Source organism: Pipistrellus hanaki, assembly GCF_964339955.1.
Source record: "Pipistrellus hanaki genome assembly, chromosome: 1".
In the NCBI taxonomy this organism is placed as follows: Eukaryota; Metazoa; Chordata; class Mammalia; order Chiroptera; family Vespertilionidae; genus Pipistrellus; species Pipistrellus hanaki.
Genome location: NC_140503.1, coordinates 85,240,799 through 85,261,232, shown reverse-complemented (window position 1 = coordinate 85,261,232; position 20,434 = coordinate 85,240,799). Strand labels below are relative to the sequence as shown.

Below are 20,434 nucleotides of genomic sequence, written 5' to 3'. Positions count from 1 at the left end.
TAACTCAAAGATGTACACAGAGGTATTTTAAGAGTGCTCATGTACAAAAGTTTCACCAAGTAATAGATCCAATAGATTATTCTATTCCAGCCATTTCTTAAGGGCTGGTAGCAAGCCACTAAATTGATTTCATAACCCATTTATTGGGTCACAATCTAAAATTCAGAAAACAGTAACTTACAGAAACTGTTGTTTGAAAAGTTAACTCTTAGATCTAGAAAAGATTTTGGGAGTTCACCTTCTTGAAGATGCTAAGCTACAACTAATTTTTTTTAGTATATAGTCTTTAAAATCTGCATCAGCTTTAATGAATACTTTTTAAAATTCAGGAAATATAGTCCTGATAAAATAATAAATCTAAAGAAGAATAAGTGTTTAATATTTTTACAAAATATGAATGGGGGGGGAGTACTTTTAATCATTATAACTTCATTGCTATATGCAAACAGTGACATCTGGTGGAATGACATTGCTGTGCTTTAAAAAAAAAAAAAAAAAAAAAAATCCCAGCTTTCACATCCTGGCAGCTTTAAAATCAGATCAATGTCCAAATAATCCTTTTTTTTTTTTTATATTTCTAATAAACTAATATATTATCAAACACTGACAGTGCATCTTGAAGTGACTTCTTGTCATCCCAATCTGCATTTTATAAATGTGTGTAAGGTTTACTTAGGTAGGGGCTATTTTTTTGAAAATGCATATAACAGAAATCTTATTGCAGTTGCTATTAATTACACTTCTAATCTGCCACTAATTGTGTTTTGGGATGCAAGATTCTGCCTCAGTTCCTCATCCCTAAGTATGAGTAGTTTAGGGAGGGGAAGGCTAAGATCTCTTATGGCTCTGATACAGGTGCTTCTGTGACTCATCACTAGCCAGAGCAAACAAGGATTAAGTCCTAAGTGTTGTGGTATAATATATTGGTTCTTGCCTGGATTATGTAGCAAGGAACAAGGCCAAGTAGAGAGTATGGTGGGGGCAGGAAAGGATTGGACCTGACCATTGAGGAATGGCAGGACAATGCAGGAAATAGGTGTTGGTGGGGGGAAGTCAGTTCCAGGTACCCACACTGGAAGGCAATGCAGAGCAGAAGACTGAACACAATACTCCAACCGCAGTACAACAGACCACAGGTGGTGCACTACAGCTGGCATCAGAAAGCTCTAGCATGGGACAATGTTCAAGTGAGGGGCAACCAGTGACAGGAATATAAAACCTGGCAGCATTTATGCAGGTTTTCAGTATTTAAGTAACTGACATCAGGGCAGGCTCCCACAGTTATCAATGCCCCAGTCCTGGCCTAGAACTCAGAAACGGTATTTCCATTTCTAAGAGAGACCAAGCAATACAAGATAAAACTCCCACCCTATTATAAGCAGAAACTCTGCTTCCAAAGTCAGACACAATGAATCAAATCCAAAACACCAAAGGTGGGAAAAATAGCTTTTCTCATATTACTCAACTAAAGCTCTCAGATTCTTCCTAGCTATACCAGGTTTGGTTCTGAGAACAAGTATTCAGAATGAAGCACAGAAAGAAGGAAAGAAGAGACGTGAGGGTCTTCCCAATTTCACAAAACAGTGGGATATCATGGAAACCATCTTTAGAACTAGCGAAACCTGAATCCTAGTTCTTACCAGCTCTTTATGTGTGTACCAGACACTTAACCTCACCTCTGAACCACATACTCTTCACTTGAGAAATAGAATGATTTATCTACTACATAGAGTAGTTGAAACTAAATTACATGATAAATGTACCTCAATGCAGAGGCAGCTGGCCGATGTTTCTCTTCATCAACGTTTCTAGCTCTCTCTCTCTCTCTCCTTTCCTCTCTGTTAAAAATCAATAAAATATATATATTTTAAAAAGAATAAATGTACCTCAATGCATTTTCCAATAGATACTTTTCTTTTTTCTCATTCATAGGGTTCTACCCTATTTGTAGGGTTCAGATAATATCTTTCAACTGGAAGCATACTTTATATATTCAATTTATAAACTCTTAAGAAGTAGAGATAATGAGTCAAAACAATTAGTCAAGTTCCTGTCTTTCCATTTTAAAATAAAATCTTCAAAGGAATATTAAGTGTCAATACAACATCTTTAATGTCCTTTTAATAAGAAGTATGTATGTGTAATATATGTGCATGCACAGAAAAAGGCCTAGAATAATCTTTATCATGTAGAAAACCAATAGTAAAAGATCAACTTCTTTTAACAACCACAGAGAAAAATTGCAGAGGAAAAATTTTCAGATCCTGTCCTATCCCACTCCAAATGCCTTCCAGGATTCTAAATGACTAAATTAGTAATATAAATCTGCATCTTCTGGTTCTCCTACTTACAGTCTATATAGTATATATAGTCCATGGACACTGACAATATTGTGGAAAAGGGTGGGGGGATCGGTGGAGAATAAGGGTGTGGGACGAAGGGGGCCAGTGGGTGAAAAAAAGGGACTTCTGTAGAACTTTCAACAATAATGATAAATTTTAAAAGAAGAATTTTACCCCCCCCCCCAAAAAAAAAAATAAAAGCAGTATTCTAATGCCTCCCAGATAAACAGTCAAGAAACTCCAGTTAAACCTACCCATTATTAACTTTGGGTAGCCAGACTTGACCTAATTTCATTCAAAGATGAATACACAAAAAATCAAATATGAGTTCTAGGAACAGAGTTTGCAAAGCATAAGAAAGAAATATGTCATTCAAAAATTTATATGAAAACACTTTTTGAAAAAGATTTATTATAGAAATTTAAGAGAAAGGGTTTGTTTTGTCAAGAAAAATTTTAAAAGCTTTCAAGAAACAGGTAACAGAGTTCAGATAAGAAGAGAAAAAAACTCCTTAGTTTTCTTAAGAAGTTGAAAAATTAAGACAAAAATTTTTTAAAAGCCACAGCGGTATTAAAATGGTAGTTGGAAAAAAAATTTTAATTTACAACTCATAAAATAAAACCTTTGATGTGGAACAAAGGTTTGAGAGATTAATGTAAGTAGAGATGATAACTGTAGAGGATAGATAATGAAGATCCAATATGTGGCTAATTGATATTCTTGAATAAATGCACTAAATAAATAGGATGGAAAAACTACTCAAAATAAAACAGAAAGAGTCCTCAACTGAAGAGTTATATTTGCATATCAAAAGCGCTTTCCATGTACCAAGAAATATTAATTAAAAAGCATTACACTCCAAATATATGCTAGTGAAATTATTTAATTTAAGGCAAAATTTAAAATCCTATAAGCATCTAATAGTGGAGGAAAAACAAATTACAAGAAAATAAAAATAAGCTGGCTTTAGATTTCTATTTTAAAATATTACATATCAAATAATGATACAAACAACAAAAAACCCACATAGACAGATGTTGACAAACATGATAGATTATAGGAAATAGCAAAGAAGCAAAATAGAGAAAGAGAATAAAAAAATAAGATAGCAAAAATAATACCAAATATATCTGATATGACAACAAATTAACATGGAGTGATCCAATCTATTCTTTTTTTTTTTTTTTTTTTAATTTCTGCTTGCTTTCATTTCATTTAGTTCTTTTTCTGGAGATTTCTTCTGTTCTTTCATTTGTGACATGTTTCTTTGTCTCTGCATTTTGGCTGCTTCCCTGTGTTTGTTTCCAAGTATTAGGTAGAGCTGCTATGTCTCCTGGATTTGGTAGAGTGGCCTCATGTAGTAGATGTCTTGTGGGGCCCAGTGGATTAGGCTACCTCAGCTGTATACTCTAGGTATGCCACTGTGTAGGTGTGTGCACAGTAAGGGGGAGAGATCAACTGAAGGACTTGTATGCATGCATATAAGCATAACCAGTGGTCACAGACAACAGGGGAGTGAGGGCATGAGTAGGGGGGTTTGGGAAGGTAATGGGGGAATGAGGAAAAGTATGTAATACCTTAATCAATAAAGAAATTTAAAAAAAGAGAGGGTACATCTGTAAAGCTAATAACAATAAAGATATTCTTTTAAAAATCTGATTGGTTTTAAAAATATTCAGGTCTACGCAATATATAAGAGACACGAATAAGAAAGATTAAAAATGAAAGGAAGGGTGAACATAAACCATATAAATAAAGTAAAAAATAAGACAAAGCACATTTCATCTTTTATGAATTTAGTGTATAATCTACAATAAAAACAGCACCAAAATTAATAGTTCCTTAAATTTTCTTCCACATAAAATTGTTTTGTATAACCATAAATGAATTTATATAATATTATGTTCCACCTCCTTTGAGCAAACAGATCTTTCATTCTTCATCATGACTGCAGTTCATCCCATCATTAAATGTACCATAAACAATTATCTGTGGATTCCAAAATGGCAGATGGAGTAAATGGAAGCTATACTGACACACTTCGAAGACCAAAGGGAATTACAACTAAAATACAGAAAAAAACATCCTGGATAACCAACTGAAGATTACCTGGAGAGAACCCTGATAACCAAGAATGGGAAGTGGAGACCATACATACACTGGTAGGAGGTGTGGAGGCAGGAAAGGCCTGGCCTGGCTCCCAAAGATAGCAACTGAAGTTCCAGAGGGATATCTCGGCTGTGTGTGTGTGTGTGTGTGTGTGTGTGTGTGTGTGTGTGTAGGGGGGAGAAGGTTCCCAATGAGACTCTGGGATCTAAACCTCAAGTGTGGCCCCCAGCCCAGATCACTAGAAATGAGAAATGTGACCACATAACATCTGGCTGTAAAAATTAACACAAGTAAAAGGACATTCATTTCCTGTTTATAATTACCTTACTTAAGAACACTTATTAGTGCAGAAAAAAAGTAAACATTTCTATAAATTTGCAGGCTTATCAGACAGATATATTTTGAAAAGGTTAGGCTATGTTTAGCAAGGTAATCCTCAAGAGATGGAGGACAGAATTAAATATTCCATACTTAAATGAACTTCTTATTTGGTACCTAGGAACAAATTGCCAGAATTAAATTATCATCATCAAATACAATATTTATTGATTTTTTTGAAAAAAGAGTGTGAGACTTATTTGAGAAAAAAAATAGAATTAGAAAGAAACCAGTATTTATTAACACTTTGCCTGACTAATAGAAGCTATAATATGATATTTTGCTTGTAGATAGCTAATGGAAATGACTCAAAATAGTAGTATCATGACTACTAGGTTATGTTTATGTCTTTATTTTCTACACTCAGTTTTAAGCCTTTAAGAGACATTCTGGAGGAATCAAGATGGCAACATAGAAAAACCTAGTACTCAAATCTTTCCACAACCACATCAAAATTACAACAAAAATACAGAACCACCATCATTCAGAACCACCTGAAAGCTGGTTGAATGGAAGTTCTACACATAGAGAAGTGAAGAAGAAAGCACATTGAGACTGGTAGGAGGGTGGAGGCACAGATTGGGCTGGTCTGACACCTATGTGTGGTATGTTTTTAATTGGAAGGAATATCTGGCTGAGGAAGCTTCCCACAGTCACACACTGGGCCCCTGTGCCAGGAAGAGAAGGCCCTGTAACTTCAGGCTATAAAAACCAGTGGGGATTATGGCTGATTGACAGGGAGACTGCTGGCCTCCCAGGCAGTTCCTCCTAAAGGGCTGGTACATGGGCTTACTCAGACTCACTCCCTCTGAGCTTCAGCAGTGGGGCAGAAGCTTGAAAGGATGCAGGGACATTTGGGGAGGAACTAAATTGTCTGGCATCAAGGAAAGAACTAGAGGGCAGCCTTCCACCAGATAAAACTGCTAGGACCTCCCCCTGACAGAGCTGACTGGCAGGCACTATACAAGTGTCCATCAACCAACCCACATTGCTCACCATGCACTGGTGATTCCCTGAAATCCTGCCCCACCAAATTTGCAACCCCTCCCAAGCTGTTTGCAATGTTGTTTCCATATAAATAGCCTGTTATGGCTCAGGCTTCAGACTTTTCTAAAATCTCTCAAACATGCAGCAACTGGAGTCAGGATGTATTCTACCTCTCAACAAGTGGCCCGAGGCCCAGCACTAGCAGCAGCTTGCCAAGATTCACAGCTTGGCCTTTTCTGGGCACCTATTAGCCCAACACAAGTAGCAGCCATCTGTAGATCACTCTGTAGCACTTGCTAGGTGGCCCTAAGGAGGGCATAGGGGATCAGGCCTAAACCGGCAGTCGGACATCCTTCTCACAATCTTGGACCACTGGCTCCTAACTGCTCACCTGCCTGCCTATCTGATTGCCCCTAACCACTTCTTCCTGCTAGTCTGGTCGCCTCCTAACTGCCCCCTGCTGGCCTGATAGCCCCCAACTGCCCTCCCTTGCTTGCATGATAGCCCCCAACTGCCCTTCCCTGCTGGCCTGATTGCCTCCAACTGCCACAACCCGCCTCTCCCACCAGGACCCGCTCCCCCGCAAGCATGTGGAGCTGCAGGACCCTCTTGGTCCCGCAGTTATCTTGTGATGGCCTTCTTGTGACGGCCATCTTGTGGTGTTATGATGTGAGGGCATGACACCACCTAGGCTATTCTTAGTATAGATAATATATTGTCAGTTGATAGTATTACAACTATCTCCCAATTCCGCTCCACCCTCATTCCCCCTTTCTCCCAGCCCCTACCTCTGCCCCCAGGTCTTCACTACCCTATTGCCTGTGTCCATGGACTATACATATAAGTTTATGGTTTATGAACTTATATAAGTTCTTTGGTTTATCTCTTCTTATCCCCCCAATCCCACATCGAGGTATGCCAGTTTGTAATCAAAATTTTTCTTTTAAAATATTATTCTCTAGATCTAAAATATCTAAAATATAATACTAAAAGCATTTCTATTTAAACTTGTTAATATTTGTTTAATATTCTGAAAACGTGTAGGTGAATGGCTTTTTAGGATCCCTAGCATATCTTTGGAAAGGCAAGAGACTTCAGAGCATGCACTCTCAATGGGCAGGTGATATTGCTCCTAAGGGGAAAACGTCGGTGCCTTGTGAGGGGGCTGATATAAGCTTACTCTTTTCATGTATAGAACACAGCTACATAGGACCATACACAAATGGACAGTATATTTGGGGTATTAAAATTTAATAGGCCAATTAAGGGAAAGAACATCTAGAAAGGCTCCTTAAGGGGTAATGGATTTAAATAGGAGAGATGTAAAATACAAAGCACGGTAGTAAAAGTAGAATTACTGCTAAGTAAATGTTGGCTGGTTCTCTTTCCTCCTCTCTTTTGTATTCTTCACAAAAGAATACTCAGAATCAAGAGAAAATATGACACAAGGAGAAATGGAAGAAACTCCAGAGGCAATGGCTTTTGTACATGATCCCTGAACCCAAGTATGCCCGATGCCAGTGAAATCTAAGACCAGGTCCCATATCTGTGATTTTCTTAGTCGTATAAGCCTGGCAAAGTTACTTGATTTTTTATGAGCCTCAATTTTAACATCTTCACCCCAAAGTTGTTATGAAGAATAAATGAGAAAATGTATATGACATTCTTTGGAAACTATACACCACTCGTTACCTTATGATAAGGCACAGTTCATGCTAGTGGCAGGAAATGAAGATACCTAGTTTGTGTAGGTATAGGAAAAAATATGGAAAAAGAGAGAACTAGAACAAATATTCCAAAATTTTATATGGACCCTGAGTAGCAACAGCAATATTAAGAAGAATGAAGTTAAAAGAATCATGCCTAATATCAAACTATACTACAAGGTAGTAGAAATCAAAACAGCATAGTCCTGGCATAAAAACAGACATATACATCAATAGAGCAGACTAGAGAATCCAGAAATAAACCCAGGCCTTTACAGTTAATATTTGATGAAGCAGGCAAAAACATACAATGGGATAAAGATAATCTATTCCAGTGGTTGGCAAACTCATCAACAGAGCCAAATATCAACAGTACAGTACAACGATTGAAATTTCTTTTGAGAGCCAAATTTTTTAAACAAATTTCTTCTAACGCCAGTTCTTCAAAATAGACTTGCCCAGGCCATGGTATTTTGTGAAAGAGCCACACTCAAGGGGCCAAAGAGTCTCATGTGGCTCTTGAGCCGCAGTTTGCCAACCACTAGTTTACTCAATAAATGGCATTGGGACAATTATACAGATATGTACAAAAAAAATGACATTAGACTACCTTCTTACACTAAACACAAGAATAAACTCAAATGGATTAAAGACTTAAATGCTAGGCTTAAATCACAAAATTCCTAGAAGAAAACACAAGTAGTAAATCTTGGACATTTCTCATAGCAATATTTTTTCTGATATATCTCCTCAGGCAAGGGAAACAATAGGATTACATCAAATTATAAGGCTTTTGCACAGCAAAGGAAACCATCAATAAAATGAAAAGACAATTCACTGAATGAGAGACCATATTCGCCAATACTGCATCTGGTAAGGGGTTAATATCCAAGATTTATAAAGAACTTATAAAACTCAACACCCAATAAAACAGTCTAATTTTAAAATGGGCACAGGAAGAATAGAAACTTCTTCAAAGAGGACATACAGATGGCCAAGAGACATATGAAAAGATGCTCAATGTCATTAATCATCAGAGAGATTCAAATTAAAACCTCAATCAGATATCACTTCACATCTGCCAGAATGGCTCTCTTCATTAATCAATAAACAATTAAGTGCTGGCCAGGATGTAGAAAAAAAGGCAACCCTTGTTGGGAATGCAGAGAGGCAGCCACTGTGGAAAAGAGTGCGGAGTTTCTTCAAAAAAATTAAAAATAGAACTGTCTTATGACCCAGCGATTCCACTTCAGGAAATTTATCCAAAGAAATCTGAAATCCTCGTTTGAAAGAATGTATGCACCCCTATTTTATTACAGCGTTATTTACAGTTGCCAAGATTTGGTATCAGCCCAAGTGTCCATGAGAAGATGAGTGGGTAAAAAGCTGTGATTCATTTATACAATGAAATACTACTCAGCCATGAAAAAGGAGGATCTCTTACCCTTTGAGACAGCATGGAGGGACCTGAGGAGCATTATGCCAAGTTAAATAAGCCAGGCAGAGAAAGACAAGTGTCATATGATTTTACCCTCAAGTGGAATCTAATGAACAAAATGAACTACTGAGCAAACTAGAGACAGACTCATAGATAGAGGGCAGGCTGACAGGTGTCAGAGGCAGTTGCTGGGAGGGTCGGGTGGAGAAATTGAGAAAAAAAGAAAAAGAATTCATGGATAGGGACAACAGTGGTTGTGGGGGGAAAGGAAGAGGAGACTCTTGGGGGATAAATGGTGATACAAGGAGTCTTGACTTGAGGAGGTGAACACACAATACAGCATACAGATGATGTGTTGTGGAATTGTGCACCTGAAAGCTGTATAACTTCGTTAACCAGTGTCATTGCGATAAACTCAATGGAAAGGGAAGGGAAGGAACAAAAACTGTTCCTCTCTAGAGTCCAAGAACAAAAGCAAGTCTTCAGAACTAAACCTCAAAAGGCAGAATTTCTGTGCCAATTTGAACCGTTTAAAACAAAATTACCAGTAGAACTCTTACCGATACTTTTGCTCTTTAGCTGTAAAGTGATCATCGAAGAAGGAATTTCCAAATACTTCAAGTATAGTATCATGGCCTCTCTTGCTGGCTGTATGATACACTCGAGAAGCCAGATGCAAGTCAACGGGCAGCACCCGGTCGGGGACAGTGGTGCACAGATCATGAAGGGTAGGAATGGCGTGATCTTGTGGAATTCTGCAACAAAGAAAAGAAAGTGGGCTTCCTTTTTCACTGTGTGGTCTTTTGATATAAAATACATTTACACTGACAGTTCAGTGCAGCATCTGAAAAGGATGCCTAAATGTAGGAGATGAGATTTAAAAATGATAACAGTGATTTATAATAAATTTAACATCACAATCTCAAGCCAGATCTTCAAAGTCATATATCCGACTGCCTGCTAAGTGTCTTACAGTTACCATAGAATCAACAGATTTAAAAGAGAACTTATTTTCATCCCACCCCAACCCTCTTCTCTCTTGAATTCTCTAACTCAGCTTGTGACACCATATCCAGCCATCATGCATTACCCCTTTGCAACTCTACTCAAATGCTAATGTCCCCAAAGAGGTAGGAAATATAGAACATTACCCATTAACTAGCATCAGTGAAACCCCTGATCTAAGTTAATGTGATACCTCTCTTCCCACTATGCTAAAACTTGCCTTTCCAAAATAGGGAAGAGGGCATGAAGAATGCTTTCTTAATCCCCACTGTCACTTGCCATTCAATGGACAAATGCTTTTTGAGCACCTACCATGTGCCAGACTACATGCTAAGTGATTTACATTCTCTCAACAATGAGCCTGTGTGGGTGGTATTGTTATCCTTACATTGCAGCAGGCTTATTTTGGATAAATCACAAAATTAGTGAGTGGCTACTAGGATGTAAACATAATGCTGCTGACGGAAAGCCATAATATTTTCCTACTGCTGCCTCTTCGTGACCCCTGAGGTGGAAGTGCTTCTCCATCCCCACCTCCTCACTGAAGTCATACTCTTACACTAACCAAATGGCAACCTTGTCATCAAATCAAATAAACTCTGGGTATTTAGATCGTGTTCTCTATGAAGCTACAGCTGATACATTGATGACCTTTCTTGCAATTGCTCTTCCTCCATGAAAGCCTTGTTAAAGCCTGTTCTGTCTCAGCTCTATGCCTGCCTCTCAGATTACCACAATTTGACTTAGTCACTGGCTTTTCTTTCTCCGTCTTCTAAACTGGGTATGGCTTCCAAGGTTGAATTTTCCTTTCTACGTTGAAAAAAAAAATCAGCTACAGCTTGTTCCTCTGTACTAAGAGCTCCCAAATCTCATATCCAGTATCACTATCTCACTCAGATTCCTCACCTTCAGTATACAAAGCATTGCCTCTCCTTCGCCTGCCTAGCCAATGAAAAACTGAGCTTTCCCCTGCACAGGGTGGCTCAGCTGTGCTACTTTCCCCTCCTCACTTCCAACACAGTCAAGGGCCTCATCACCTCAATCTGCGTTAGCAACAGGCTAATGCCAGTCAGGTGGATCCCTACATCCTCTGTCTTTTCTCCTCTCCAATATCGCCTGCAAAATCCTATCACATTGATCTTTAAATACTCCTTTCCCTAGCACTCCTTTACCTGCTGCACTCACCTAACTTCCTTTCTCTGAGTTTCAAGGCTCCTAGAATCTGGCCCCACTTGTGACTAAAAGTTCAAAGTATGTTTTAAATTATCACATGGTCATAAGCAAGTCAATTCATTTCCTTTAATATCAATAAATTGGGAGTAACAACATTAGCACATCCTGCATAAATTACTTTAAGAAAGAAAGGAAGGAAGGAATTTAAAACAGTGTCTCTCACATGGCAGATGTTTGCTATTACTATTAGTTTCCAGGACAATTCACAGGACCAGCAAGACCTGTCAGTTCCTTCAGTTATGAATAGAATGCTGCCTGTCCTTTTGTCCACATCTAAACAGCCATCAAACAATACCTCCAAGACAAACTTTTCTGCAAACTTTGTTTTCCTTTTTCACAAATATCTCTTTTCATTCACTGTCCTATTCTCTTGCCACCCATTCTGACCATTTATCTAATAGGTTAATACAGGTCTGCCCACCAATTGCTTCACATGCCTGAATAGTAGCATACCGTAATATAAAGAACATAGTGTTTGGAAATGGCAGGCCTGCATCAGGATCTCAGCTGAACATTTGCAAGCTGTATCATTGACCTTTCTAAATATCTTGCAAAATGAAAATAAAAATCCGTCTTACCCTAACTGGTTTGGCTCAGTGGATTCAGCATCGCCCTGAGGACTAAAAGGGCACATTCATGGGTTACGGGCTCAATCCCCAGTGAGTGCAGGAGGCAGCCAATCAATGATTCTCTCTCATTATTGATGTTTCTATTTCTCTCTCTCCTTTCCCTTCAAAACTTTTGCCTCTGTAACAATTGATGACAGTGCTTGTTTTATTTGTATGGCTATAGTTACTTTCACTGCACAGCACCTAACCCATTGCTAGCCATTACTGAATTACTAATAAAGAATGGTTTGTGTCACTTCTAAGACAGCACAGGCACTAAAAAGCACAGAACATGAAATGTGTACATGTTTGAGTGGAGGAGGATAAAAAGAGGCAGATCTAAAATATTTGAAAATGCCTCAGATAGAGATCTAACTGGAAGAGTGAAAATGGGTGTCCAGGAAGTAGGGGTCCTAAGAAAAAAACTGAAAAAAATATATAAATAAATAAAAAGGGACAAAAAGGTGAGCTCTGATGTCAAGCTCATCTACATTATCATTCTGTCTGGGACAGGTCCCAGCAAGTGGAATGTACTGGAGATTACATTACCTTTTTTTTTTCTTTTCTTAAAAAAGCAACACAACTTATCTGAATTCCTATGTTCCCATCATTCTCTCATTACATAGGTCTATAAGTGAATATCCCTTGGTTAACGAGCTAAATAATACTATATTTTCAAAAGGGAGCTCAATTCCCAAGAAGATAATTTAACTTGGGGTCTACTCACAGGTGAGTCAGGTAAAAAAAAATGTTTAAGAAAATAGAAGCAAGGAATAAAAGATTTTCAGAAATATATTTTCCAAAATTCTTTTATTATATAATTTTTAATATCAAATTTTTATTCCTCTGTATTTCATTCTTATTTTTCTAATGGAGATTTCTAATTTTCATTTTAATGAATTAACTCAGCACTACACATATCAAAAAGATCTACAAATATTTTTGGCATGCTCAAGAAAGACTGTGTGTTTTTATAGCATACTCTCCTTAAACAGGACGATTTGTCATTCTTTGAAACACTAAGACATAAAAAAAGAAAAGGCTCTGACTCTGTGTGTGGCCATGCTACTTTGCCTAATGCACTAAATGCAAGGATTTTTAGGGGGGGAATCAAGAAGTTTCTGCTTCATTGATAATCTGACAGTAACTATTTATTGAAGGTAAAATACCTGTTGTCCTCTGTCACTATTTGTTTTAATACATAATCTTGCTAACTAAATGAGCTTAAAGCAATGCAGATAAGCAATGGCATGTACAGGGTCACTTAAATGCCAATTTGACTCTTTCATAAACTTTGGAATTCTTTTCCCATGAGTCCATTTCCAGATACTAAATAGTGAGTAATATCCATTTACAGAGTCTGGGCTGGCCATAAAACAGTTGTCTTCCATGCCCAGCACACCTTTCAGTGCCCTAAGCAACAACAAAAGCTAATAATTAAAGCTTCTTTAAGCCCCATAAACAGTTAAATGAAGAAGAGTCTAGAATAAACCAACCCATAAAAATCCAGTGGTGAAATAAGGAGAAAATCTTTTCAACAAGGTGAATGGCAAAAGATAAAACCATAAATCTAAGTTGCACACTATTATTCAAAACTGTAGCTACATTCTGGTATAAAAAGAAGTTCCATTTAAAATGTAGTGGTGGCAGGGGGGATGGGGTAGGAAGTGAATTAAAAAAAAAAGTCATCTAAATAACCAGTTCTATTGGCCAATGGTAACTTAGAGTTAGGTTGTCATTTATTTCAAAAATATAAAATTAACCAACATAATAAGCAAATAATCTAAATTAGACATTACAGTGATTGAAAAAAATAAAATCTAACATGTAAACATTTAATTTTCTTTAGTCTCACAAACAGCTGTTTTTATTCTAGCATTGTTATGTCATTAAACCAAGTCCTTGATCAAAAATGGAGAGAGAAGCGTGGAGAACAGCATACATGTCCTAACCTGTGGGAGGGTTTAACTTAAATCTCATATATAAACTTCTAAAGCATTCAATTTCCTTTAAAAATCCATTTTCAGGTATCAATGCTACTAAATAACTCTCTTCAGAAAGTAAAATTTATAAACTGAAGTTACTTTGCTTTAAATAGTTTTTGATCCTGCTTGGATTTTCCACACTTTCTTTGTCGTAGAAATTCTGGTTGAGTTTCAGTTAGTTTAACTTCTTTTCCTCTGATTTGCAATAATTCTGATGATTTCACCTTTGAAAAATATAAAAGTATGCTGTTAAGAAAAGTTGTCATATGAAATTAGATTTTTCTCTCCTATTTAATGGTCAATCTCATATTTAAACTCCTAATTTGTATGTATATTTTATTTAAAATATATAAATTCTAAAGGTGAGTTGATATATTCCTCTAAACCTCTTCCTAAAATTTTACATACATAACCTCCCAGCAATAAAAATATTAGTACCATATTTATTTATAATATTTTTTGCCTTAAAACTAGTAAAGAAGAAATACAAGATTTTTCCCTCCATAGAGCTACTCTTCTTGATTGCTATTTTTAATGGGACTTACCCTTAGTCTCTTTCTCTTTTTTTTCTTACCTTTAGCCTCTTAAAGTTTGGCATGACTGGTGGTTGCAAGTACATGCCAACATGAACTTTAATGCTTTCTTATACCTATTTTAAGCAATGTTTATTAACTTTTACTTCCATACAGTTGTACTCTCTTCTACTGCTTGGGAAAAATCAAATGCACAACTGTCTCTTAAATAATTGCCTTTTAATCATAATAGGTATTGGGAGTACTGTTTTCCTAGATTTTCTAGAAAACTTGCAGAATTCATGGTAATAGTTGATCTAAAAACATTTTCTCCATTGTTACTCTTTTTTTGCGACTAGATTTGAGAAAGAAAGCAGGCTGGCTTTCCTTGGAGAAAGCAGAGATATGACTGAATAGGTAGAAGGAGGCCAGAAAAGAGGGGTTATAAATTAGGTAGTCGGTCTGGGTTCAGTGCAGCAGTAAGGAGAGAGCTATTGCCATTTCTTAAGAAAGTGATGACAAATAAGGAAAGCTCAGAGTACAGATCATTCCATCTCGCCACCCAGTTAATGTTTAAATTTCCTCTAGTTTCTCCACCAAATGGTTATTCATTCTGGCTTGAGCGTAATCAGGAGCAGAGGATTTGGAAGTCTTTGAAACTCTTCTGTTAGAATTTATGTTTATTTATCATAGACCCTAACTAGTCTCAATTCAAACCTCCCAATCTAGCTCTCTTCCATTTGACAGTCAAATATTTGAATACAGTTGACTACCCTAGACCTGCACCTCCCCTCCCACCCACCCCCAGTAAACACCCCAGGGCCCTTCAGCTCTACCTTACATGACATGGTTTTGAAGTACTGTGCTTTAACATCTTGAATGTTTTCTTCCAGTCTCCAATTTGTCAGTATTTCCCCTGGGATTGAATACCGATGTCTGAACACAGTATTTAAGGTGCGATGTGATCAGATCAACAACAAAAAAAGATTATCCTCTTTTATGGTATTTATCAATCAATGCAAACTACAATTGCATTTGCTTTCCTATCACTAAATTATAGTCTAAAACCTTGAAGTCTTTTTCACATGTACTCTAAATCACATCATCCCGTATCTATGCATTTAGTTTGTGGCCCCAAGAACAGAACCATTATGCACATTTATCCCAATTAAATTTCACCTGAGATTTGACTAACAAAATCTTATCAGTCACATTTGTAATGTTACCTACAAATCCAATCAATAAATCTTCCATTTTCTCCTCAAAATTATTAAGATATACAATGGATTGGACATAGCCATATACGGACATAGCCACATGGACTTTCATATCGAATTCTGAATCCTTTACATAACTAATTACAAATCCATCTAGCAGTTCTCCTGACTGTAGTCTTGTTTGCAATCTGTCATAAGCGGATGGCTGAAGCCCAAAAGATAATAACAACTACTGATGTATATTGAGTTTCCTTGTATATCAGGCTCTTCACCATGATACTCTTGTCTTGAACTTCAAGTCCAACACTTTATTGATGTTCAGTCTAGGAATTCTAGGAAAAGAAATGAGGTTGATTTTCTATGGTGTGTCCTGCAGAGAAACTCTGCTAGTTCCAAGTGATTGTTGCTTCCTCTTATAAGGGGTCAAACACAATCCTTTTGTTTTGTTTTTTCTCAGATACACAACTGTACTTGTAATTGGCTTGACATCACATTTCCAATCTCTTGTAAGCCTATAAGCTCTGGCTGTGTTTACCTGCCTTTTCCCAATAGGTTTTTTTCTTTTAGAGAGAAAAGAAGGGAGAGAAAGGAACACCGATGTGAGAGAGAAACATCAATTGGTCACCTCCGGTACACACCTCAGCTGGGGATCAAACCTACAACCTAAGTATGTGCCCTAACTGGGAATTGAACCTACAATCTTTTTGTGTACGGGACGATGCTCAAGCAACTCAGCCACCCAGCTTGGCTTGTTCCCAATCTTTCAATGATTCATTAAATCATTCCATAATTTTGTCTAAGATAAATCATACATCACAGAAACCATAACCATTACCTTAGAAAAATAAAACTCAGATTTGCCATTGTCAATCTCCAGGCATCTAGCACCTCCCTCACCCATTGTAGCAACTGCTGACAGAGAGAGGCCCAGCAGGCTTAAATCTATCTACCTAAGCCAACTGGTAACTCATGAAATCTTTTACCAATCTTGGGTTTCACGTTTCTTTTATCAATTCTTTTTCTCTTCTCTCTAAACTAAAGATCATTCTCCTTGTCAGATTTAAGAGAAACAAAGTGCAAGTTTATTAGCTTCCTTCTCTCTGTCATATTTCTATTTATTTAAAACCTCACCCTTTTTCCAAAAATAAATTAAGGCAGCTCTGTCATATGTTGTCATCACATTATTCATCGAAATATTTCTCTCTTTGCTCCAAAACTAACATGAAAAAAAAACTTTTTTTATTTTTAGCATTATTCACAGACCTCAACCCATTCTAGATCTTAGACTTCTTGATATAATTGTTATAGCCACATGACACTTTTATGTCTATGTATGGATATGTATTTCTTCTTTCATCTTGTGTACATTTTTAAAACTGAATGCAATAGATTGTTCATAATTATTTTATAAGAATTTGGGAGGCCTTGGGGCATCCCACATCTCTCTCTTTTTTTTTTTTTTAATAAAACATTTTTTATTGATTTTTTTTTATTGATTTTTTAAAGAGATAGTGTGAAAAAGAGAAAAACATTGGCCCACTGTTCCTCCTATATATTCATTCATTGGTTGCTTCATGTAAGTGCCCTGACCAGGGATTGAACCTGCAAACTTGGGAGTATTGGCACAATGCTCTAGTCAACTGAGCTATCTAACCACATCACTGAAAAGTCCTTCTTTTTAGAATCTCACACACTAATAAAATAGAAACATGCAAATTGGCCATCACTCTGCTACACCCACCAGCCAATCAGGAGCAATTATGCAAATTAACCCAACAAATATGGTGGCAGCCACACAACTGGAGCAAGCAGGAGGCTTGGCTTTCCACCAGCAATGGAGGAAGCCAAGCTTTCTGCCCACCCTGGCCGGCCCTGGCCTCCACTCAAGGCTACAAAGTTTCAATTATAAAAGATAAATAAATCCCAGCCAGCCCTAGCCTCCTCTCAAGGAGGCACTAAAAAAGAGAGAGAGAGAGAGAGAGAGAGAGAGAGAGAGAGAGAGAGAGAGAGAGAGAGAAAAGAAAGAAAAAAAGGAGCAGCGGGGAGCCTGGATTGCCAGGGGTATGGCCAGCCTGCAAATAGCCATCTGCCCCTCACCCAAGCTGGCCAGGCATCCCAGCAGGAACCCCCAACATGAAGAGGGTAGGGTCAGCTTGAAAATAGCCATCAGCCAGCCAGGCCCAGAGCAGCTGGGTTGGGAGCAGCCAGGCCCAGAGCAGCAGCAGCCAGGCCCAGAGCATCCAGGCAGGGAGCTGCCAGGCCCAGAGCAGCAGCATCCAGGCCCGGAGTAGCAGCAACCCGGCCCCAAGCAGCCGCGGCCAGACCCGGAGCAGCTGGTTGTGGAGCGGAACAGAGCAACAGAGGCCAGGCCCAGGGCAGCTGGGCCCAGAACAGCCCGCTCCTCGCCTGCCCATGCCCCAGGGCTGCTTCTCAGACATGGCTGGAAACTTTTTCGGGAACTTGAGGGTCTGCTGAATCAAGTGAGGAAGGCTTAGATCTGGATGTGTTGAGTTGTTGTAGCGCTGGGGTATTGATCTGTGAGTGCCTTGTGTGGGGTCTGGATGAAGATGGTTGATCTATTTGGAAGTGTCTTTTGTGTGAAGTGTATTCTTGGGAATGTGGAGGTATTATTTATTTGAGAAAATGCTAAGTAATTGATTTACTACCTGAAAAATTTAAAGTTCTGAAAGTTAAAGGTCTCTTGCCAAAAAGAGGTTTTAAAGCTAACACCTCAATTTTAATGGAGAAAGGGGAGGACAAGCCCTTCCCACCCAGAACAGGTAATCCAATTCCAGCCAGCAGCCATCTTTAAACAATGTGTTCATTTACATTTGAATGGCTACGCCTTTTGATAGCCTAAGGGCAAGTTTACATGTAAACAAGTTTGCTTCTCAGTTCCCAGGGCAGAAAAAACAAGGTTTAAAATTATTAGATTTTAAAATTTATTCTTAAAAATATAAAAGTTTATTAATTAAAAAAAAAGGAAATTAAAAAACCTGATGAACAATATTAACTGTTGATTATAATAGAATCAGAGATAAGGGAGGGGAGTGGACTGACAATTTTCGGGGAAAAGGGGAGTGGGAAGAGACTGAACATAAATTGTGCACCTATGGATGAGGACAATGGGGGGTGGGGAAAGGGCAGAGGGTGGGGTGGGAACCTGGTGGAGGGGGGAAGAAATGAGGAACCTTTGTAATAATATGAACAATAAAGATTGATTAAAAATAATAATAATAAATAAATAAATAAAATAAAATAAGTATTATACAAGAAAAAAGAAAAGAAAATAGCCATCAGCTCTCACCTAGGCTGACCATGACCCCCAGTGGGGACCCTCACCCTAAGGGGGCATGGCCAGCCTGCAAAACACCATAGGCCCCTTGCCCAGGCTGCCCCATGCCCCAAGGGAACCCCCTCCCTGATCAAGGACACCCTTCAGGGCAAACCAGCTGCCTCCCACTGTGCATCAGGCCTCTATCTATACTAACAAAAGGGTAATATACTAATTATACTGGGAGACCTTCCAGGAGACCTTCCGGATGTTCTTCTGGACAAAGCCATGGAGGTGGCACTGAGGTAGAGGCTGTTAGAGGCCAAGAGGGGAGGGCAGTTGTGAGTGATCAGGCCATGATGGGACAGCAGTTGTGGGTGTTCAGGCTAGTGGGGGGGCAGGGCCACTGGGAGTAAGTAGACCAGCAGAGGGGCCAGTTGGGGGCAAGCAGGCTGTCAGTGGGGGTCAGTTAGAGGTGATCAGGGCAGCGGGGGCAGTTTGGAGTGAGCAGGTCAGCAGCGGGGGAGTTGGAGGCAAGCAGGCCAGTGGGGAGGGAAGGTAGTGGTGAGCAAGCCAGCAGAAGGAATAGTTGGAGGTGAGAAGGCCAGCAGGGGAGGCAGTTGGGGTGAGTACACTGGCAAGGGGGGGCAGTTGGGAGTGGTCAGGCTAGCAGGAGGCCATTTGGGGGCGAGCAGGCCAGTGGTGGGGGCAGTTGGGGGCAAGCAGGCTGGCAGGCAGAGTGGTTAGGGGCAATCAGACAGGCAGGCATTCAGGTGAGCAGTTAGGAGCCAGAAGTCCCAGGTTGCAAGAGGGATGTCTGACTGCTGGTTTAGACCTGTTCCCTGTAAACTGGCAGTAGAACATCCTTCTAGGGGTCCCAGATTGGAAAAGGTTCAGGCTGGGCTGAGGAATATCTCCTCCCCTCGCCCCTGTGCACATTTTTCATGCACCAAGCCTCTTAAATCTTTATATATATATATATATATAGACTTTTGGCTTTTTTCCTCCTAAAATGCTCAACAATCCTCTGCTGGGCTCTCGTGTCAGTCATTTCTTCACAAAATCTCCATTATCTAATTTCTCCTTTTTGTTAGTCATGACTTAGCTCAGAATCTTAATAATCTCTAGTATACTAATGAGCTTACAAGAATAGAAATGACCAATAGAATACAGAATGACCAAAGTTTCTACTTTTTAACTGAAACAGAACTTATGGTATATATGTGAGCAATAAAAGTTCTGCACTGCTACTTTAACACATCTCTGTGCTAGTTCTATTAGCAATGAGCTAGGTAAAAAATATATATATATTAGCCTAACTGGTTTGAACATCAGCCTGCAGACTCAAGGATCCCAGGTTCGATACTGGTCAAGGGCATGTATATACCTTGGTTGAGTGTACATTCCCAGGAGGGGGTGTGCAGGAGGCAGTTCATTGATGTTTCTAACTCTCTCTCCCTCTCCTTTCCTCTCTGTTAAAAAAAAAAAAAAAAAAAAAAAATTATGTGTGTGTATGTATGTGTATATATATACACACACACACACATATAATTTTTTTGAAGTGGTCTTCTTCTCCCACTGATATGGCCTGAGGTATATCGTTCTTCATTCCTGTGACAGAGATGCTGGAGACTAACGTT

At 38.7% G+C, this 20,434-nt stretch overlaps 1 protein-coding gene across 1 annotated transcript in view; it reads right to left on the bottom strand.

Annotated features, from left to right (window-relative positions):
* The window catches only part of TTC6 (tetratricopeptide repeat domain 6), a 215,817-nt gene that overhangs the window by 93,105 nt on the left and 102,278 nt on the right, over nt 1–20,434 (bottom strand). Inside the window, exons 6-8 of the mRNA XM_084880152.1 lie at nt 15,483–15,725; nt 13,891–14,015; nt 9,521–9,715 (exon numbers count right to left, since the gene is read on the bottom strand). Of these exons, the coding sequence (XP_084736278.1) occupies nt 9,521–9,715; nt 13,891–14,015; nt 15,483–15,725 (563 nt within the window). The remainder of the gene's footprint in view (nt 1–9,520; nt 9,716–13,890; nt 14,016–15,482; nt 15,726–20,434) is intronic.